This window comes from Marmota monax, unplaced genomic scaffold, assembly GCF_021218885.2.
Source record: "Marmota monax isolate L192 unplaced genomic scaffold, Marmota_monax_Labrador192_F-V1.1 WCK01_AAM20220418_F8-fsc00061, whole genome shotgun sequence".
Lineage (NCBI taxonomy): Eukaryota > Metazoa > Chordata > Mammalia > Rodentia > Sciuridae > Marmota > Marmota monax.
In genome coordinates this window covers 6,245,550-6,269,093 of record NW_026695230.1, presented here as the reverse complement: position 1 = coordinate 6,269,093, position 23,544 = coordinate 6,245,550, and the positions used below count along the sequence as shown (strand labels likewise).

Sequence of the window (23,544 nt, the reverse complement as noted above, 5' to 3'; positions counted from 1 at the left end):
GAGGGGCTTAGTTTTCAATGGGACAATGGGAATAAGTCCCGGTAAAAAGTTGTCTGATTTTCCTATAGAGGAAGATGATTTGGTTGAGAAAGGGGGAATTATTGTCAAGGGAACTTTCATTAATGTGGACCTTGGGATACTTAATCACCATCCTAACTCTCTGACCATTTGGGGGCTCATCACTGTGACCTACAAGGCTGCTATGAGCTGGCCTTGCCTGCTCCCCTGCCTCTCTGCCTAGAGTTTCTGCATTTGGAACACTTGCAGGGCTGTGCAGGCTATGTTCCCTCTCCTCTGCCTTAGTCAGTGCTGGTCTCCATTTGAAATGCTTTCCTCTTTCTTCATTCCCCTTCCTTCTGAGTTTCGAACTCATGTTTTATGTTTCAGGTTATATTTTGTTTCCTGGCCCCCAGAGACTAAGTTTGAAGCCCAGTTGGGAGTACCCCAGCACCCTGGATTAATTCTCCAGTCCTCTTACTCTGTGGTTTTCTTGGCTGTCCTTCCTGAGCAAGCAAGCACCTCAAGATCAGAACTGAGTCTCATTCTCTTCTCTCTCCACTGCCATGGCAGAGCTTCTTGTGCAGAGATATTAATAGTGAAGTATTTGTTAAATGTTTTAATAAATATTAGTTGAAACCAAGTAAATGAAGGAGCTGTGGAGTGATAATGTACAACTCTAATGTTAGAGCTTGATAGACATGTACTGTCCTCTGACATTGGACAAGCTACTTAATCTCTTCAAGGCCAAATTTCCTCATCTATTCAATGAGAGTGCAGTATTTACCCCATGGAGTTGTTGACGGCAATGAATTAGATACTGCAAGTAAGGTACACTATATAGAACCTTTTATAGAATATGTGCTGAATAAATTACTGAGCTGTTATTAATTATTAAAATCATAAAGAACAGCTAGGCATGGTGGCACAGGCCTGTAGTCCCAGCTACTCAGAAGGCTGAGGCAGGAGGATCACAAGTTTAAGGCCAGCCTCAGCAACTTAGCAAGACCCTGTCTCAAAAAAAAGTAAAATAAAGCACGATTTAAAAATAAATAAATATATAAGTAAAAAGGAAGACCAGTTGAGTAGAGGAAGGAGAATACGAAGAGGAAGGAGGGGAGGAAGGAGGAGAGGGTACTAGAGATCGAAATGGAGTGAATTAAATTTCATCCATGTACAATCATGCCAAAATGAACCCAACTATTATGTGTAACTATAATGCACCAATAAAAGCATAAAAATAAGGAAAAGGGATTGGGGGTATAGCTCAGTGGTACAACACTCCTTGGTTCAATCCCAAAAATTAAAAAATAAGTCATAAAAAAAAATGAGAGGGAAATGGTGGTTTTGATGTATGTACCAAAACTGTAACTTCCAACATTGATCTGGAATACAAATTGTCCTATTTCCAAGTAACATCCAAAATTCTGTCTGTGATGAATAGTAATGGTTACTATGTTCAGCATTGCAGCCCAAAGCATCCCATGGAGTTTCAGTTAGGTACAAGTTTACTAAGGAAAGAAAATGGAATAACATGCTTTTGAGAAAAAAAAAAATGTCAATTTGCATTAAATTTTAGATTAAGTACAAAACAGAGTTAACTAGCACATCTCTTCTCAACTGTTTAAAGCATTTCTGATTACTATCTTGGTACTGTGCTAAGTTGATCTAATGATGTCTGTCTAACCCTCATGCATGCATTCACACACTTAAGCAACATTTATTCTGTATCAGGTACTACAGATAAAACAGATGAGTGGGAAAAGGCCCCTAACCTTGAAGAATTAATATTTTAGAAAAAGGGTTAATAAACTTTCTCTTAAATGCCACATGGTAAATATTTGGGGCTTTGAGGGCCACCGGGTCTCTGTTGCAACCCTCAGTTCTACCATTATAGTGAAAAGCAGCTATAGGTGATAAGTGAGCATGGCTGTGTCCCAATACAACTTTATTTACAAAAACAGGCAGTGGGCTAGATTTTGCCTTCATGTCCTGGTTTACCACCCTTTGTCCCAGAAGAGTAGCTAAGTCTGTTTCAGGCTACAAAGGACTATGATGTCTGAAGAGCAGAGGATGGAGAGATGATAAAGAGAATAAGTTGGCCATGACCACAGTAGGGAGGAATTTACTGGGGAAATGGGGATACCAGGAAAGGTAAAGGGGAACTGCTAAAGGGAAATACATAGTGGACCCTGTGCAGAAGTGGTAACGCTTGGTATAATTAAGAGATCAGCTGTCCTGAACTGATACCAATAAGCTCAGATACTTGGCAGGACTTACCTGCCCTCCAGAGAGCAGATGGAACAGTCTGGAATCTGCTTCAGAGTGTCTGCACATTCCAAGGCTTCTCTCAGTGAAGACTGCCTCTATTCTACCCAACACCCCAAACACTGAAGCCAACTCTTTTGCTGGCTTCCAAGAGATAGCCACTCACAGCAAGCATTTTGTATTTTCACTAGCTTTTGCGACAGTATATTTTCAGAGGAGAGTTTCAAAGGAAGGGAGACACTGCATGCCATATGGCCCTTAGCAGTTCTTCCCCTTATCTTCTGCAAGATAGTTACCATTCCCTAGGGCCTTGCTGGTCCAAGTGGCTTGTCAAGGAATTCTCCTACCAGAGACAGCTCCCCTACTGTTGCTCTCTGATTTCTAGCTAACAGTGGCTTCCCAGAAATATACTGCTATCCTCTTCTCATCCCAAATCCCTCTCACTCTATAACTTTGGATCCATGGATTTGATAACTTTTGCAAAGGGCAATGAGGCTGAGCCAATAGGCCTTAATCCTATGCTGTGAGATCTGGCTACTGACTGGTCCTCCCTGTGCTGGACTTTACTATTAAGTGAAATTGGCTTGATATGGGCCTCTTCGGGAAGAAATCTCAGACCATCAAGCTCAGTCAAAGTCATTGCAGGGCAGATTCTGGTCGTCTTTGCCTGCATTTCCTCATTTAAGACCCAAACTGGGAGGATAAAAATTGCATGCGAGTCTCTGTAACTCATTTACATCTTTAATACAAAAGGTGACTCTGAATAGAGAAAAGTTTGGCCATTCTACCTGAAACTAGTGATATCTACATTAACAGCTGGTAGTGACTGGGTCAAGGGTCAGTTTGATATTATTGGAAACTATCAACTTTCCTTCTGATTTGTTAACCACGTTTGGGAAAGAATGAAAGTCAAGTCTGCATGCCAGTTTTTTTCCAGCCTGGTCTGGGAGGTGACTCGTAAAGATTCTTCATTGTGGAAATAAACTCAGTATGTGCAACTGAAAGGAAAGAGTATGCCTGTGTTGGGTGCACAGGGTAGGGCAGCATTCTGATTGAGTTATTTGTCCCATTTTTCATTATACTTGGATGGAATGGATATGCCCCTGGAATCTCTGGTTGTGATTAGTAGTGTGGATACATTTGACTGGCCAGATTTTACCCTGATTAAGTGCAGAATCTCTGTATTTTGTTCTCCTGAGTTTGATTTTAATCACTAGCCTGAACACTTTATTTCCTTTTACTGCTTTACAAAGAATGTAGTTCTTCAGGTTCTACACAGTGGCAGTAAAAAGTGGCTTAAATGATTTCCTTGACTCCCACTTGCTCCCAGACTGAGTTAGCTAAGCCCTTTTTGTGATCCAGAGTTGCACCGTCAGAGCCCTGTCCCAGTGCCACAGAGTTTGCTGTTCCTTTTGCTTTATGTCCGACTTGGAACCCCTTGAAGGCCTAAAGCAGAGGTTCATTGCCTTAACCTTAGCACTTGGGAAAGTACCTGGGACAAAAGTGTCCAAAAAAAAAAAAAAAATGGAGGAATGGGAAAAGATAGAGTGGACAGAGGGAAGAACAAACATGGCCAGGTCACGTAGAGCCCCAATCATATCCCTGGTTACCGTACTTCTAGAATTCATTATTCAAGATGACAAAGATCCTCTGGAACAGCATTTAAGAAACTGAGGCATGTGTGGGTTTGAATTAAAAGGTCCAAGCTGGTTCATGAGTGGATCAGGTTTCCACAATCTCTTTCCCAGGCCTGTGTGGGGGTCAGAAACCCCTAGTGTCCTTGTTCCCCATCATTTATGTATAAAGCCCTTTGGGTCTCACAGAAACAGCACAGATGCTGCCAGGAGGGACTGAGTCATCATTCTAGACAATGAGCTGTGTTAACTGGGCAGCTTCCAGTGAGCCTGGTGAGGTGGATAAGGCACATGGGCCAGAGCCTCCTTGCGCGGGGCGCTGGCTCAGAATGGGCCCCATGGGGAACTGGCCAGAGACCAGCAGTCAGTGTGGAGCCATCTGAAAGCCCTGGGTGCTTCTGAATGCAATGGTGCTGGAAGCACTTCTCTCTTTCTCTACAGAGATAGGGCAGAAGGGGCTTCTGGGGTAGTCCCCTGGCCTCACTCTGCTTAGGATGGATAATAATGCTGCCAGAACACCTTGCTTTAAGAAAACCCAGTGTTCATAAGGTGAGTGGAAACTAGTCTGTCTGCAGAACCTTTTGCATCTTGCAGTGTGCTTTTATATCCTTGCCCCTTTGCTCCCTGTGGGGAAGGAGGAGAGCACTGGTCACCACCTCCTTTTAGTGGAATCTGTTGATTATAAGTAGAGCAAGGACTTTGGTGCTCAGATTCTCACTTTACCAGTTAGAGCTGTGACTTTAGGCAAGTTGCCAACATCTCTGAACTGCAGTCACTCAGTCCACTTCATGAAGTCCTTGTGTGACTTAATTAAATCATTATTTTAAATGAATTTATTAAAGGAGATTATTTAAGGCCCTTAATAAGGTGCTCAGTTCATAGTGACAATAAATGGTACATACTGGTGTCAGTATGTTTTTACTTATGAATATACTGGAGTTTAGCCAAACCAAGTAACTCAAGATTACCATGCTCTTAAGTTGAACTTGAACTCATCCACAGAGTTCTGTGTTTGCACAAGGTGGTCTGAGCAGCACAGAACAGAATGTGTTCTCTTGGCCTCATCATGATTATCTGATTTTTTAAAAGATGCCTTGGCCTTGCAGAGAGTTCCTGGGGCTCCTCTGAATGAGTGCTCCAGTTCAAAAACTCATTCTACCTCCAGCCTGTCACAGCCAGGCCTGTTGCTTAAAACAAAACAGATACCTAGAGGAAATCGCTTCCTGATTTGGGTGAGTAAAGCCTGTGAGCTGTCTCTAAGGGCGTTTTCTACCTTTGTGTATTTCACTTTTTTAGAAGAAGAATTCGGTTTTTCCATTAAGAAGACAACTGTCAGGTGAAAAGGCTCAGAAGTCTGTTAGGGTTATGTGTGGATCACTAACATTCACGAAGCCCTGAAATTATTTGATCTATCTGATACCAAGTGTCTGCATACTTGGCAGCCGGAGGATACATGATGCCTTTTTTCTTCTGTTCCTGCACATTTGCACAATACAATCACAGAGAGTGAATAATGGCCTAATTCAGCTCTCAGTTTTTGCATTGATTCCCCCCTGAGAAAAGACAATAAGCTAGTTCTTGGTTGGGTTCTAATTTTGATTGACAGAAAAAGTAACAGCAGAAAGATTATATTTTGCCAGCATCCTAAATTTTGAAGGGAAAAAAAAAACTTAAATTTTTGCTAAACTGTTTGACATTACCATTTAAAAAAAAAAACCCAAAAAACAAAATCCAAAAAATAAAACAAAACAAAAAAACAATTTTTCCTGGAGGGAGAACTTTTCTCTTCAGGGAAGGAGTTAAAGATCAGTGAATTTGACTATAGAGTCTCTAAAAGCTGTTAAAACAAGCCTTAATGAAAATGCACTGTCTTATACCAACAGAAGAGCACTTGTTTTTGAGAGTCCCATTCAGTGTCTCATCTGAAGGCAGAGTAGACTAGAAGTGCAGCGAGAGTGGACCTGGCAGTAAAGTTGCCCAGGTCTAATCTGTTTGGCCCTGGGGTCCTCGATCCCTATGCCTCAGTGGATTTATAATGTGAATGAAAAAAGACAATGTAATAAAAGTATGTAACAAAGTGCATGCCTCTTAAATATTGGCCCTTATTCTTAATATATAATGTTATTGATGTTATATATGTATGTTTACCATGGAAACTTTTTGTCAAATCTTACATGCAGAGGGAGCTGCTCTGGTAGAGGTGGAGCGTGTACAATCAGATTGGCTCGACTCTCCTTTTCCACTAGAGCTGTAAACACTCCCCAGCCTGTCCCTCCTCAGCTATCCATAAGAGTACTCCCAGGACCCTGTGCTGTAACGGGGTCCTTGGTATCTCTATATCACAGACCTGCTCTGACAAGTATTGCTTTACCCTCTGCTTCTTTTTTTAATGCCCAATATCATCAGGCAGAAAAATCAAAAGGAAAGAGAAACTACCTAGTTAATAGGATTCTTCTACCTTGCCTTCCCCTCCAAGCTAAATGTCTTGGTCATTTTTGCCGCTCCTCGTTGAGAGTGGTTTAGGGTTGTCCTTGGGAGAACTACAGTTGCCCAGTATAGTGTGGTAAGACTTGAACTCTCACATCTGGCTTCCAAAATTCACAGTCACCTAGAGAGCTGGTTAAAACTCCAGCTTCATGGATCTATCCCTGACAGGTCCTGAATTAGGAGTAGACCAGGAGAGTTACAGTAACAAACTGCAGGTCCCAAGTTCAGGAACAGCTTCGTGGTTTACAGAACATGAGACCTTGGAGAAGTTACTACCTGCGTAGGGCTCTGATCCACTTTAGGGGAAACAAAATCTTAAAGTAGCTTATTTTGGGGCTGGGTTGTGGCTCAGTGGTAGAGCACTTGCCTTGCATGTGTGAGGCCCTGGATTCAAACCTCAGCACCACATAAAATAAATGAGTAAAATAAAGCTATTTTTTTTAAAGAGTAAGCTGTTTAATTAAAGAAAAAAAAAGTAGCTCATTTCTTAGAAAACCTTATAGGTCAAAAAGTCTCAGATTTGATTATACTAACTGTGGTCTGGGTTGCAAGCAGCAGGGGGAGATCCTTCCCTCGCTTCTTCTGAATGTCACTCCTGTGTTAATAGAGCCTTGGGCTCCATCAGGTTTCAAAGTGTGGCCATGTCCCAGTGGTGAATCCCAGTGAGCCTAACTGTTCATAGGAATCTTTTTCTCCTGCAACTTTTTAGCTTTCATGCATGCCTTGTACTAGTCCTTTTGAAATAAAAGGGAACAGGTGCACAATGAGTATTTAATGCTCAAAATGCATGCCATAAACGAATTCTGTGCTGTTCTAGAGTATAACTTCGTAGGGAAACAAGGTGCATGTTCTTCTTTCTCCCATTTCTGGGCCCCTTCATCTGACCAGTGTTACAGAATGCATTCCACGATAGACTTATTCCTTAACCTGGTCCATAAAATCAGTTCTGTGGCAAAAATACATGTAGGAATCACACCTTTCCACTATCCTTCTGGATATTCTCACTTCTAGTCAGCATTTTGTGTGTGTGTGTGTGTGTGTGCTGGGGATTGAACCCAGGGCCTTGGGCTTGCGAGACAAGCATTCTACCAACTGAGCTATACTCCCAGCCCCCTACTCAGCATATTAAAGGCTAACCCACTTGAATCAAAGTGTGAAATATGATATATCAAGAACTATGTAATGTTTTGAACAACCAACAATAAAAAAAAAAGGCTCTGTGGAATCCCGTGAACAAGAAAGCAATTCAACTGCTATATAACCCTTCACTTTACAAACTTACCTGACAACAGAACTTGAATGATCTTTTACTGCCTGTTTGTGCTGTTCAGTGGAAAACATTTTGGTTTAACACTGGCTTGGAGGCTTCTATTGGGTGAAGCCCATCTTTTAACCTAAGAGAAAGTGGGAAAGGTGATTGGTATCTTAGAAGAGAGGGCCTGTGGAATTCCATAGCTAACTCTATGTTAGAGGGTGTATTTGCAGCCTTATAACTCTGCCACAAACTTGTTGGTTGTGGACGGTGACCTCCTGAAATGAGTAGGCTTTGCTCCCTTTAAAGTGTTTCTCATCTCTCTATGAAATTTCATAGCCCCTTGAAAAAAGAGAGAAGGTTTCCACCAGCCAATTTTGTACTTTGTTATAGCCATATATGGTACAAGATAGAGAAATGGCTTCACTGATTAAAGCAGACATTTCCTCCTCAGGATGTTGAACAAAAATGTTCAAGAGAGGAAGGATTTTTGAGGGTACTGTGCCTTCAAGAAATGAAAGATAAGAATATGAATGCCTTTTATTTTTAAACACATCTTCTTTCAGATGCCAGCAGTCAAACAACTTGTCTCCTTATCCAGATGAAGGGGAGGATTTAAAAAATTTGCAAAGGACACCTTTTGAAGTGAAGAATGTGTGAGAGAGAGGTTTTAAGAATGTATTCTCTTTTTAAGGTGTTGTTATTCACAAGATCAAACATGTAAGTTTGATCTTGTCGAACTGAGTACTAATCTGTCCAGCAAGTTAGACTCTCTTTGACTTTTCCTGTTTTTGTTTTTTTTGTTTTTTTTTAAATGTTGGTGGGAATTGAGAACACACCTTGGGAGATGGTGTGTTTGGAGAAGAGATAGAGGAAATGACTTTGGAAAGTAGGCACTACATCCTTGTTTTCTTTTACTTTTTTTTAGCTACCAACAGAGAAACAAATGACCTTGTGCCCCGTAATTTCACTTGGTTTAATCCAAAACAAACCACTGAAGAAAAAGGATTACCCTGTCACATATTAAAGCAAAACACAACTGTAGTTGCGGGGCCCTTCGGCTTCTCGGAAGTGAAAAAGTCCATGAGGAAAACTGGAAAGTTCATGGCTCTTGCAGGATGGAGAAGATGTCGGGTGATTAGGACAATATGCCTTCATAGCCTGGGCATTTGCTATTGGTTACACTGTCTCTAGATGCTAGAGCATTTGTACGTGAATTTTTTAGTGACCTAGTTTAACAAAAGCCCCAGCAGAGATAGAAGAAAATACTTTAAAAACAAGATTGCTACTCAGTTCAGTCCGCTCAGCTTTAGAAAGAATAACTGGTAGGCAGGAGTGGCCAGGAGAGGATATGTCCGGTACACCTGATTTTAATTTTGAGTCTTGTGGAGGGATCAAATATGGCCAGTAATTTCTGTTTGCTTATTGATTTCTTTTTTTTTCCCTCAACAACCATTTCTATGCATCTCATGGTGCATCAGGCATTCTTATACATAAGTTAAACTAAGTGCAATTGCTAGCCACAAGGTCGGATGGTTAAGTATCAGAGATGCTTTTTTGTTTTTTAAATAATAGCCATCCCAATGGTTATGAGTGGTACCTATTGTGATTTGGATTTACATTCCTTAGTGGTTAATGATGTTGAATATGTTTCCATGTTCATATTGGCCATTTGTATATCTTCTTTTGAGAAATTGCGAGCTTTTTGCTTATTATTTTGTTGTTGTTGTTGAGTTGTAAGACCTATTTATGTATTCTAGATGTCAATCCTTTATGAGATATATGATTCATAAATAATTCATTCCATTCCATAGATTGCCTTTTTATTCTGCTGATCATATCCTTTGACGCACAGGAGTTTTTAATCTTGATGAAGTCATACTTATCTAGTTTTTCTTTCATTGCTTATTCTTTTGGCATCATATTTAAGAAATTATTGCCAAATCCAATGTTATGACGTTTTTACCCTATGTTTTCCTCTAGGAGTTTTATCTCCTACATTTAGTTGTTTACCCATTTTGACTTAATTTTTGCCTATGGCATAAGGTAAGAGTCTAATTTTATTTTTTTGCACATGAATATTCCAGCTTTCCCACAACCATTTGTTGAAAGATCATCCTTTTCCACTGGATAGTCATGGAACTCTTGTTGAAAGAGCTGACCGTATATGCAAACGTTTATTTGGGCTTTTCAGTCTAGTTCATTGGTCTATTATATGCCTGTCTTTATGCCAGTTCCCTACTGTTTTGATAACTGTAGCTTTGTAGCAAGTTTTGAAATCAAAATGTGAGACCTCCAACTTTGTTCTTTTTTAAGATTATTTGGACTATTTGGGGTCTTTTGAGATTTCATATGAGTTTTAGGATGAATTTCTCTATTTCTGCATGAAGTGGCATTGGGATTTTGATAGGGTTTGCATTAACACAGAAACTTTAAATATTTGGCTATGGGCATCATCATCTTTATTCTTGTTTAGACATTCTAGCAGCTTGTGGAATGATAGACACAGTAAGCCTTGGGGCAGGTGGGCCCAAATCCCAGCTCATCCCACTTCATGCCCTCTCATTTTCCTGCCCACACTCTGTGGTCATTCTTTTGCCCCCTTTTCCTACTTTCTATACCTTTTGGAACCCTCACCAAGAAGAAACCAAAGAAAAGGCTATGTTTAAACCTGTGCCCTTAATGTTAGGCATTTATAGAAAAATGCCTCATGCCTGACTCCTAAAGAAACACCAAGTGCACCAGTCAGGCCCACATACCCCTCTGTGGTCTGGTGACCTAGAAGGTTGTAAAGAACCTAATTTGTGCAAACAAGCTTAAAAAAAAACAAACAAAAAAAAAAAAAACAGAAACTGGTTTCAATTATCCTAACAAATTTGAATGCTCAAGATTGACATCTTGACAAATCATAGGAAATTGCAAATATTTTCCCAGATGCAATTATCAGGTCTGTTCCCCCAAAGACTTTGGAGAGGATGTAGGCTGGAAACCTCCCCAGGGCAGGTTTAAAAAAACAGTAGCGGGTGACAGGAGCTGGGATCTGTGGGGCCTGGGACACTCTGTCTTTGTGCCTGTTGGCATTGGTACTAGACCACCAACGGCTCCCTAACTGAAAAGCTGGGGACAGAAGAGATTTGGGCTGGTGTCGGGCTTCGCAGGGGGAGAGGGGAAGAAATGCTTATTTATCTGCTTTACACAGTATTTTCATTTAGAAAGCATTTTGGTTCCTGTCAGGGAAGGTTAAGGCTGGTTGCCAGAAACACCAAACCTTTTCCCTCCCTAGTGGAGGATTAATGCTCTCTCTAAACCGTTAAAAAAAAAAAAGTATATTTTTTTCTTCAAAGGGATCTTGTCTGCAGTTCTTCAGATGAGACTTTTCCTCTGGTAGTAAGCTGGTCTTTTAGAGATGAGATGTTCAGACTGCTGGGCAGGACCCACTAATGGGTCATAAAATCTAATTAAGGGCTTTGCTGTCCCCATTTTTTTAGATTAGAGCAGGGTAGAAGATGCCAGAGTCCACTGTACATAACAAGAGTACAACTTGGTATTTTTCAGTTTCACATATGGATGTGTGGGTGTTTACTGGATCACGGTGTACTGCATCACTCTTAACTATATTTTATAATAGTCAAAAAAATGGGTAAAGCCATTATCTTAAAATTATCTTTGGCTCAACAAAGGCTAGGTCTTGTTGCAGAATCTTGGCCATTCTTTACAAAAATATCACACGCTAACTGAACATGTATGAATAAGCTCTAAAAAGTAACCATTTCAAATAAGTTTTTAACCTAGTCTTTTTTTTTTTAAATTTCTATTTGGTCATTCGTTTTCGAAAACAACAGATTTAATATAAAATAAAAGTATGTCCTGATTTAATATAACAGTTTTCCCCAATTTACATCTCTCACAAACCTCTCTGCATGACTTTTGCCCAGTCTGGGAACCACTTGTGTTTTGTATTTCATACTTTTTTTAAAAATCAACTCAAATTTTAAATCTACATTTAATATGTATGAAATTGTTCATTTATGTATGGGTTAGTTATCTTTTTCTCATAGGTAATGAAATAAGCATAAAATTTTTAAAAGTTAAAAATAGTCATCCTTGTGCCATTCAAGGTAACTTACCTCTTTCTTGGCCCAGATACCGCTGTTTGGCGAATAGGATGTCCAGAACATTCTTTTATGCATTTCCCCACTCCGTTTTAGCTTCCTTTGCTCTAACAAAGGTTCATATACATAAGAAAAGAAACAAGAACTGTTAGTTATTAGGGAGAGAATTGCAGTTTAATTTTAAGAAACTCACCCCACCCTCCTTCCCCCAGGCTTGTTTTCTTAGGACTCCAGAATTCACAAGAAATCACAAGGGAGATTTCTCCAAGGTTGACTATACCTTGACCCAGCCAGCTTTCTCCATCTATTAGTAAACATTATCTAAGACAACTGCGGAGAGCAAATATTTGAAAATTAAGAAACACACTGAATGTTACTGCACAGGGTAAAGATAAAACCCATTGAGTGAGGGCTGAGCCAATGGGGCCCCACAGTACAAAACTGGCCTTGGCTCAGCCTCTTAGGTCCTCTCAGAAACTCTATGAGATCTCAATAGGAGCAGAGCTGGAAGGACTGGAGCAATAGCACCCTATTTTTTTTTTACAGGTGGGGTGACTGATGTCCAACAAAGCAAAATGGCCTATCTAGGATGCCACCCTCAGTGGGTGACAAAGTGTGAGGCTTGCCTCTTTTGCATTTATCTCATTTCTTAGAAGCCTTGTGAGGAAAGCCTTAATGCCAAGAGTCGGAGGACCCTGGTATTAGAAATGGATTCTTTCCAAAGAAAGAATAGGCCCTCAACAGCCACTCAGTCAAGATCTAGAATCGCTGATCTGATACAAATGACAGAAATGTATCCAGTTGCCATAGACAAGCCCACTCGTTACCTTATGCCCACTTTGCTATATGAGGGACATGAGTCCAAAGTGTGGTTGACCTGGTCCTCAGATGTCCTGCTGCCCTCCATCCCTACTCAGAAGACTTCAGATCCAGATACTTAAGTCCAAAATCACCTCCAGGTCTACCTTTCATAGCTGTAATGACTAGCTCTCAAGTGTCCCTGTGGTTCTGTAACCAGGGGAGCCCAGGCTAAACAACAAGGAGAAATTCTGAAGCTCCAGGAAGGTTTTTCAAACTTCTAGGGAATTAGGGGAGCCACCTCTAGTTCCCAGAGTTCCCATAGCACCAAAGGTAGCCCTCCACCAGTCTTTTCCTTGTTCCTCTGGCACCTTTTGAGGTCTGTTACATCCCTAACCCATGAGTTTCTAGAGGGCACAAGCCATATTGGCCATTGAGTTTGGCCATTTCATGTAGACATGCCAGGTGTCTGTTGTTTTTTTTGTTTGTTTGTTTTGTTTTTTCTGGGTTAGTTGTTAGCCACTTAGTTGTTGGTTAATTTCTAGTTGTGATTGTTAGTGTTAAAAATGCATACAAATGAGGGGCTGGGGATGTGGCTCAAGCGGTAGCGCACTCGCCTGGCATGTATGCGGCCCGGATTCGATCCTCAGCACCACATACAAACAAAAGATGTTGTGTCCGCCGAAAACTAAAAAATAAATATTAAAATTCAGTGTCACACAGATCCAGGTACACATGGGGATTATGCCTGGAAAGAGGGATGTATCTCTGAATGTGAACTTGTAGGTCCTGCAAGGATAGTGCTGCAACCTGTCCCTAAGTTCTCCTTACTTTTCTTTAGCACTTACTTTCCTATAAATGATATGATTAATTAATTGTTACTTGTTCCTTTTGCTGAAATGTAAACTCCATGAAGGCAGACGTCTTTGTTTTATCACAGGTGTATCCCAAGAAACAGTACCTGATGCATCAGATGCTTGATGAATGAGTGGATATTGGTATATTGAATGAATGGATGATGATCCTGGGTAAAGGTTAAAGGCAGTTTTCCTAAGAGAAGTGGTACTCACAACTGGAGGGTCACTTTTTATATTAGTCAGAGAACCTCCTCTGTGGTACAGGCTGCTTTCTGTTAGGTGGCAGGGCTAGTCTGTGCCCTACCATGGATGTCTTCAACACACATAGCAAGAAGAACAAGTGGGGGCCCAACAGTGACTGTTGTTTATACATACTCTTCATCAAAGGAGACAGCAGTGAAGCTGTCCCTAAGAGTCAGGAGAAGTGGGTTCAAATCTCAGAGGAGAAGTGGGTTCAAATCTCAGATCTGTGCATTTCTAGCTGGACGACTTAAAGTCACTCAATAGCCCTACTTAATCTCAATTCCCCCTTATAAAATCAAAGCTGTATTCCCCTCTTCATAATGCACCGAATACTGTGCCTCCTGATACCCATGAGGCCCCCATGGGGAGCATCAAGCCTGTGGAGACCCTCTGACAGGCCAGCAGTGTGGGTGGGTTCCCCGAGTCTATTTCCAAGCAGTCTCTGGCTCTCCCCAGGAAAAAATCCAACAACGCCTGAGTTTTGTTAGGGAGGATTGTGTAGCACCCTCCCCTCCAAACCCAAATCCTCAGTAAGTCAGGAAGATGTATGTGTTTTAAAACATTGGGAGGTCTGCTTTGGATCACCCGAGCTGCGGCTTCCCTGTACTGGCGAGGGTGAAGGGAGGCAGCTCCTCCACCCCGAGCAGCTCACGCCCCACACGGGGCTGCTCCACTCAGCCTCAGCGGCCGTTGACTTTTAAATCATAAAAAGCCATCTATATACAGTTTACTCTGTTGCTAGAAGGCAGCGGATCGTAGGTATTAGGAAAGCGGGGGGAAAAAAACAGCAGAAGCAGCAGCCGTTGATCCCGCCAGGCTGCTGGGCACTGGAGGAGTTGTGGATGACAAAACTTAATTAGAAACATGAGCAGTTTAACTGAAAACACTTGTGACAATTGGAAGGGCAGCTTCTCTGGTTGGAAACTTTTTCCTAGGGAATCGTTGTGGGAGAGAGTGGCTGCTGCTAGGTAAGTCCTGTCATTGTGACTTTACAGATGCATATGCATTCTTCAGGGGCTGAAGGGACACATCCTGTCTGCTCTGCATGGTGGGTCCTGGGGTATGAGAGCACTGGGCCCTGCCCAGGATGCCCTCCATGTCCCCCTCTGCTTTCCCCATCAGCTGCCTTATCAGGGAGACAGAGCTGCATCATCCAGTGCTGCCTGAAGAAGAGGGCTGCAGTACTCATTTCTATGGCCACCAGGCCACCTCGGTGGCTAGCAGAACTGCCTGTTGGAGTCTATACTTCCCAGAATAATTCTGGCCCTTGTTTGGAGATATTTTGAGGAATTTCTGAGAAAAGCTTCTGGCCAGGGAAGCACTCACTGAGCGCCAGGGGGAAGCCTTGACTTTCAGATGACCTGTATGTTTTCTTGCCTTCAGGGAAACCATGTGCATAGATTGTGCTCTTAAAGCAAAAAAAAAAAAAAAAAATGTTCTTTTTTTTTTTTCAATGTTTAACGTGAATCATGTCTGTGACTCTTTTAAAAAACTTCCATGCTTTGATAGGATTTAACAACTTTTGAGGATAATCATTCTTCTCTAATGATTCTTCCCAGTTTCTCCTTCCTTTCTAGGTTGTGTGTGTGTTTTATTTTAATGTCTCTGCTACATTGTTTCCTTAAAAGTTACTAATAATTAATACTTCTTGATTCTTTTGCATAACTGGTAAAATGGAACTATAGGTTGAATAATTCAAAGTTGTGAATATTTCCTGCAGGTTTCTTACATCACTGTGGTGGTTGATGTTGGTAAGGGTTTTTGCTTTTGGGTTTGTTTTTTTTTTTTTTTTTTTTTTTGGTAGATTTATATTCTTAATTATGCTCTTTGCATGTTACTGTGAAGATTGGTCTGCATTCGCACAGTGCTCGGCATCAAAATGTGATGGGGTGTAGGGAGGAGAGGCGTGGACTATGCTTGGTGGAGAATAGGAGAAAGTTGAGCTAGGATTTAGATGTTAACCACAGATAATCCACAAAGCAGGTAATGGAGCCGTACTGCATTTGGGTTGGGAGTGATTGGCTCTGCAGCCCTGGCCAGCCTTCCCATATCTCTGAAACAGGTCAGCAGATATGATTCAGGTCTCCCTCCCTTCCTGTCTCTGCAGAGCCATTGGCAAGCTCAGCCTCCTCCCACCCCGGAATGAGCGAAAATGCACCTGCTTCCTTGGAGAGCAGCAGCCCCTCCATCCCCGCTAATTGCAGCACTTCCTCAGCCATCCCCCAGCCCGGTGCTGCCTCCAAGCCCTGGCGCAGCAAGTCCCTGAGCGTAAAGCACAGTGCCACATCATCCATGCTCTCAGTGAAGCCTCCTGGGCCCGAGACCCCCAGGCCCACACCAGAAGCCATGAAACCAGCCCCCAACAACCAGAAGTCCATGCTGGAAAAGCTAAAACTTTTCAATAGTAAAGGGGGCTCCAAGGCAGGTGAGGGGCCAGGGTCCCGAGACACAAGCTGTGAGCGGCTGGAGATCCTACCCAGCTTCGAAGAGAGCGAAGAGCTGGAGGCTGCTGGCCGTGCCCTGTCCACTACGGGTTCCACATCCAGCAGCCCCAAGATTGCACTCAAGGGCATCGCCCAGCGGACTTTCAGCCGGGCACTGACCAACAAGAAGAGCTCTCCGAAAGGCAGTGAGAAAGAAAAGGAGAAACAGCAGCGGGAGAAGGAGAAGGAAAAAGGCAAGGACCTCACCAAGAGAGCCTCGGTGACGGACAGGCCAGACCTCAAGGAGGAGCCCAAGGAAGAGCCCAGTGGAACAGCTATGACCGAGATGCCAAAAAAGTCCTCCAAGATCGCCAGTTTCATCCCCAAAGGGGGGAAGCTCAGCAGTGCCAAGAAAGAAGCCACAGCCCCATCCCATAGTGGAATACCAAAACCAGGAATGAAGAGCATGCCCGGGAAGTCCCCAAGTGCCCCTGTGCCTCCCAAGGAAGGGGAGCGGAACCGGAGCAGCAAGCCAAGCTCTGGTCTCCCCCCACAGAAGCCCCAGTTAGATGGCAGACACTCCAGTTCCTCCTCCAGCCTGGCGTCCTCAGAGGGAAAAGGCCCAGGAGGGGCCACTCTGAACCACAGCATCAGCAGCCAGACTGTCAGTGGATCCGTTGGGACCACCCAGACCACAGGAAGCAATACCGTCAGTGTCCAGCTACCTCAGCCACAGCAGCAATACAACCACCCCAACACTGCCACGGTTGCACCTTTCCTGTACAGGTAGGAACAGCACACGTTGCCTTCTTGGGCCACCAGGTAAAGAGCCTGGTTGGTGGATTCTTTGTCTGTGAGGGTGGGGTTGTGACTGCCCTCCAAGAACAAACAAGCACTAAGGTACCATGTGATTCAACCATATAGAGGCATGTACGGTGCACTGGAGGGGACAATTCCCATGGTGTGATTGGGGAAGGTCAGAGAAAGACTAAAGAGAAGTAAAATGTGAGCTGTTCCCAGCATGAGCAGGGAACAGGCTTTGGGGACCAAGGCATTTCAGGAGCAGCCACAGCATGAAGTCCTGAATGTGTAGGCTGGGCAGTTTGGTGTCACCCAGCATAAGCCATAATACATCCTACACAAACTTTAAAAGAAACCATGAAAACCACCTTGCTGAGCAATCGACACGACTTCTCATAGCAGTGTTGGTCTTGAACTTCCCAATCCTCTCAGTCCCTGTGTGTGCTAGGGCTTTTTGAGGGGGAGACTGAATAGAGGGGAGTAGTAAGGGAGGGACCAGTTCTAGAATAGGACCTGTGTTGACTGAGGGGATAAGCCTCCCAGCCCTGTCTCTGATGGTACATCCACAGGACCTCTGGGGGCCTTGGGCCAGGTGCTGCTCGCTCTGGGGTTCTGGCTGCTGAGTGCCCTGGGCTCCTGGTGTGCTGCACATCCATGAGCACTCTGGGTAGTGCAGCCTTTCAGCATTGCTCTTGAGGGAGCCCCAGAGCTTTTGCTCACTGCATTCAACTCAATGGTGTGCTGGAGACATGTAGTGACTTTGGCCACATCACCCAGCTGGACAAGAATTAACACCTGTACATATCAAAAGGGGACTAGGGGTGGAATGTCATATTTTACCCTCTTATTTTACAGCTCTCACCCCAAGTGCATACACATAGGCAGCTCTATACACACTCATACGCCCATAGGAATGGAAACATAAAACTGTCACACTTGAGTATGGGCCCAAATGTACATTCACACATCAAATCTAAGTGCATATATGTGTGTACATATCTGTTCAGGTACATAGGCTCATGACCATACTTTCAGTATCCCACATCTGTATAATTCCCCAAAGAATTAGATATTCCCTCTTCCCTCCCAAATTGTGTTCTAGTAAGCTCTATTACATTTCCTGCCAATAGTAAAGCCAGCTGGCGCCCAGCCAATGAGGGATGTCAGGTTTCACCTGGCCCCTCCTTTGTTTTCTTCTGTTTGCCCTCCCCTTCAGTGAGGGTCACAAGGATCTTTTTAATTGGGATAAGGTTATTATTTTGTTAAATCAAGTCATCAGCTCTGCTAACACTGCTGAGAAAAGGGCCAAGGCTTAGATAATGGCTCAGCCAGCTGTATGCATGCAAAGAATAGCTCCCCATGAAAGTTTTATAATTCCAATAGCATTAATAGACTTGAAGCAATGCACAAAGTACTCTTCACAGATTCTTGGTTGGCATTCTCATAACTAGAATATATGGCAGTCTTTGATTACTGTCAATTCCACTTTTTATTTTGACTAATCACTTGCAAGATTATAAACCCTTTAACATTACTATTATTATTTCAAGTTTGTTTTGAGGAAAAAAAATGCTCATAATGATTAAGAACAAATGTTTGTGAGAAAGGAAGGAAAAACTTCTGGGATGTGCCTCTGCCAGTCCTCTCTTAATGTGAATGCTCACTGGGTGAGGTCCTCTCCCCCTCTGAGGTTGTTCTTTAGGTGAGTCTGGGAAGAAGAGTACCTAGAGAGGAGTTGGGACACTGGGGGCCCTGTCCTTTCTCAGCTCCTGACACCCTCTGTGGTGTTGGGCCCTGGTTGCAGGAACAGCTATTGCATGTGCACTAAGAGTGTGCAAAGATCATGCTAAGGACCTTCAATGCCTTAGCTCACTGAATTTTTCCCCCAGCTCCATGAACTAGCTTACATCTCAAATCTCCTTACTACAGATGTACATGCAAACTGAAGCTTAGATGAGTTAAGTAACTTGTTACACATCACAGAGCTCAAAACTAGAAGAACTCATGTTTAAACCAGAGTCTAACTAGAGGAACCAGGCTCTTAGTCACCATATTTTCCTGATTCTCTAAGTCACCCGAGCGTCATTGTTTTCATCTGCAAAGGAAGGAGAGTGAACTAGATTAGAGGATTTTAAAAGTACTTTACATTCCCTTCCTGCTCTAAAATTCTCTCTCAAGTTTATGTGTGGCTCCTTGTATAACTTACAGGGCTCACCCCACCACCTTGCCAGTTAAAGATGTAACCAAAGAGGAAGGGAGGATAGATTGTTTTTAAAAACCACTCAAGATGAATTATGGTTATGACTTCAGAAATAACAGTGAACACATCTGTCACTTTACTATGTGCTTTTGTGTCGTGTCATGTTTGATTTTTGTAGTAGTCAGGAAGATGGCTATTATGCCACTCATGCAGACGAGGGCTCTGGGGTTCAGAAAAGGTGAAGTGACTTTCCAAATTTGCATGACTCCCAAGTTATAGACCCTAGACTTGAAGCTGCATGTTCAGATTGCAAGACTAACATTCCTTCCAATATTTAGCATCTTTATAAATTTGAAAATTTCTCATTTATCAATCAACATGCCCTTCTTGAGCACCTACTCAGTGCTCGGCGTTAGGAACTAAATTAACTGCATGCAAAGACTCTCCATCTAGTTGAGAAAAGATTTATTCAGTCACATTAAAACCAATAGGCGATAAGAGACTAAGGAGGGAGCCGTAGAAACACAGGGGTAAACACATCAGCTGGTAGAGTGGTAAGGCTTCCAGGCTGATATCCTGTAACTGCACCTTGAAGGCAAGGTAGGAGGGGACTTAAGGAAAAGCAAGAAGGGCCTAGAGGCCAAGGTCATAGTAATAACAGGGTATGATCGGGAATGGAAAGAAGGCACCATGTGTGGAGCAGAGTTGGGCAAAAGGGGTGGGAGCAGTAGGAGATGGGGCTAGAAATAGAGAAGAGTCCCATGACATGGGGCATCATCCACCACAGATGACGGGAACCTTTGGAGGCCTTTATCAGAGGGTGACAGCATCACATCAGTACTATACATACCAGTGGAGGGTCATGTGGGAATAGAGCAGCCTTAGGAAGAGTCCAGAATGGAGGTCACTATCCAGATGCCTGCTTGGGTCCAAAAAGGGTGGGTCCCGGAGGGTGGGGCTATGGCAGAGGGAGCCCAAGTACCACATCTCTAGCAGGCACAGTTACTGTTTGTCACCAGCAGGTGGCACCCTGCAAGAACAAGGGCTCAGTCTCTCCAGACTTCCTTGATTTTACAGGGAGAAGGCAAATATCCAGATAATTTCTTGTGTGAAATATATAAATTTTTAAATAGTAAATTAATTTTGGAAACTTTAAATTCCTATGCATGCTAATAAGAATACGTGTGTGGGCTGGTCCCTACACCTGGCTGTTATTTGCAACCTCTGGACTAAAAACGGGGTACCTGTTTTAAGGTGCTTAAAGGACGTATGCAGAGATGAGGAGGGCTTGTCCTCTGAATGAGGAATAGAGAAGAATACTGAGATTAAGAAAGCGCTGTAAAGCTGACGGTAACAGAAATCGGGATGACCTCAGTGGGAGGGTAAAGGGGGGGAAGAATAGGTGGGTGGTTTATCAGTCCATCTCACATGGTCCATCTACATTCTTATCAAGCACTTTCTTGGGAGTTTGATGTGTGCGTGTGTGGGGGGGGGGAATAGCTCAGTGTTAGTGTACAAGGTCCTGGGTTCAATTCCCAGCATCAAAAACAAAACAAACCAACAAAAAAGAACCCCTCTTTCCTCATAGACAGTGAAATCTGGCTGAATCAGTCCAGGATGGTAATGAATTAATACTCTCACATTAATTACGCATCTGAGCACGATTATAACATTGCACGTTATGCCTGAATGAGCCCAGGTAGTTGTGGCAAGAAAGGGTTGCATGAAGCTGTTGCCTCAATTTGCTTGACAAATAAGGGCCTGGAGAAGGTTTGGGGAAGTACAGATTTCAGTCAAGTGTTGAAATTATGATCAGTGAGACCTTTCATGTCAGAAGATCTGAGCTCTGAATCAGAGACCTGGAGGGCAAACACAGCTGCTTGGCATCCACTCCTGACTGGTTTTACAGTCACCTTTTCAGAGAGAACCATGTCAGGAGGATTGCCGGGGGGCGGGGAGAGGGGGCGTCAGTGGAGTCATCTTTATGCTTGACTTGCTGGTATTGCTGGTTACCTGGGAGTTGCTTTTTGGCATAGGTTAAATTATCCAAACCACCCAGCACCCTCCAGCGTTGTATTTGGCTAGACCTAGCTCCCAGAGGAGGGGTCAGAAAATCATTTCATAGTGAGGGATGACAGAATCTCTCCATTTGGGCAGTGGATATTTCATCTTTTCCAGTTCGGTGGCTCTCTCTGTTCTTAGGACATTGCTCCATGTGTGGCTAATGAATTATTTAGTGTCAGTCTGCTGATCTGCTCGGTTCTAAAACATCTTGCTGAAAGAGGTGATGGTGAGTGCTGTGGCCAGCCAGATGTAGTATTTACCTCTCCTGACAAGTGTGTTTGTTCTGGTTTGTATGTGAAGGTCCCAGACGGACACCGAGGGGAATGTCACGGCCGAGTCCAGCCCAGCGGGTGTGAACACAGAGCCTAGTCACTACACCAAGAGTGGACAGCCTGCTCTGGAGGAACTGACTGGTAAGTGTGGAGCCCCAGAAATTCTGCATCTGTTGGTGATGGAGCTTCCAAAGCAGCAGCCTGTAGGAATCTTCTGGCTTACCTGATGGAATTGACTGAGGAGCTGAACAAACTTTCTTACCCTCCCAATTATTTTCCTTCTTTCCTTTTTTCCTTTTCCCCTCTCTTTCACAACCTCTCACTCCTCCCCAGAATTGTAAATGAGACTCATACTTGTTGGCAAGTTCTATTTTTAGGATACATTCAATGTCACTTAGGGGCTCAGGGCTACTCTGATACTTAACTATGTATCTCCATGTTTGCACTTCAGATAAAGTTGCTTTTCAACAAGATTTGGAATTCAAAAATTTTGAATTTTTTTCATTTCTTGTGGAGGTACAAATTACCATATGTTAGCATTTTCCATTAATTAGAAAGAAGATTTTAGCATGTTGCTTTTACCAAAAACATAAAATATCTCAAATTTTATTTAATTATGAACAATTTTTATTATTTTAGGGATATTATATGATATAAAAACATAAAATACACTTGTTATGTAGTTAATTCCACAGCTTAATGTTAAAGTATCTCTTTTTTTTTTTTTTTGGTACTGGGGTTTGAACACAGGGATGCTCTACCACTGAACTACATTCCCAGCTTTTTTTATGTTTTATTTTGAGACAGACCCTCTAAGTTGCCATGGCTGTCCTAGAACTTGCAATCCTCCTACCTCGGTCACTGAGTTTATAGGCCTGAACCACTGTGCCCGGCACATCACATTCTTAATATAAAGGAGAGAGGTCATATCTGGTTTTGATTTTTTTTTTCTTTCTTTTTGATGCTGGGGATTGAACCCAGGGCCTCTTGTGTGCTAATAAGCACATGCTGTACCACTGAACTACATCTCCAGCTCATGATTTAGAATTCTTACTGTGGTATGTTCCAAGCCCACCTTGTCCGTCTCCCACCTTCTCCATTTCCCACCTTCTCCATCTTCCTCCTTTTTAGTCCCCCTTTCCTGTCCCCAAGCTTCATGCTCTGTACCAGTGGCTTCCCGTCAGGGCAGTGGTTGTATCGTTTATCTCCTATCTTGCCACTTCCAGAGTTGGGTTGAAAATTGAATCCATGTTTAAAATTCATTTATTATCCTTGACTATACCATTTTAATAACCTCACTGCAGCTGTGGAATTGGTCTGCAGCCCATGGGATTGAAGTTTACCCATCTGATCATTAGCTCTGAGTTTAACTATCCAGAGGCTCTGGGCGACCTAACCATTAACCATTCCCTTCTGAGTCCACTGGCTGGGTGTAGTGATGGTGCAGAGAGTCCTCAATGCATCTATAAGCAAGCTAGCTAATGGGTAAGGCCCCACATTCAGGATTGGTATTATGTCCTGTGCAAAGCTTATAGCTCCCTTACACATGAGCTCATGGATAGTATAGGAAAATGACCAGGGAGAGGCACATGAGGTTCAGATGATTGCTCAGGTCTCCATACACATTCCAGATCATGTTCTGTGTGCACACATCAAAAGAGCCAGGCGGGGATCAGTTATGTATCCCATGGAGTAGTGTGGGCTCCTGTCAGATATTGAGTCTCAGAAAAATCGGTATTTGAAAAGCAAAGCCAGTATCCAGAGAATATTCCAGATGTTTCTTAGGTTTCAGAGCAACATATTCAGCCTTGGCTCTTTCACCAATTTTCCTCCTCCTTCCGGTGTCTCCTGTACCACAAGACTGTGCAGCCAAGTCAGAACTCAGAAGCTTGACGTGTTGCCAGTGGTTGAGGCAGCAATTTGCACAGCCAGGTTTACCTGGTCATGTACTCTCTGGTGCTAAATGGAGCTGGCTGCTAGTGAAAATTCCTTTAGGCAGGGTGACTCATCTTTACATTTAAGCAGTAGAAAACACATGTGACTATAGTATGGATTTTTTTTTTTTTAATGGAGACACTGAGTGGCATAAGGTTGAACTTAATTTGTCCACAGGCCATCACTTGAAATTGGCACCAG

The 23,544-nt window shown here is 42.9% G+C and overlaps 1 protein-coding gene across 7 annotated transcripts in view; it reads left to right on the top strand.

Moving 5' to 3' along the window:
* The window catches only part of Nav2 (neuron navigator 2), a 379,713-nt gene that overhangs the window by 193,976 nt on the left and 162,193 nt on the right, over positions 1–23,544 (top strand). For all 7 annotated transcript variants that reach the window (XM_058576946.1, XM_058576948.1, XM_058576945.1 and 4 more), the window contains 2 exons: positions 15,756–16,857; positions 21,437–21,549. In XM_058576946.1, coding sequence (XP_058432929.1) covers positions 15,756–16,857; positions 21,437–21,549 — 1,215 coding nt within the window. The remainder of the gene's footprint in view (positions 1–15,755; positions 16,858–21,436; positions 21,550–23,544) is intronic.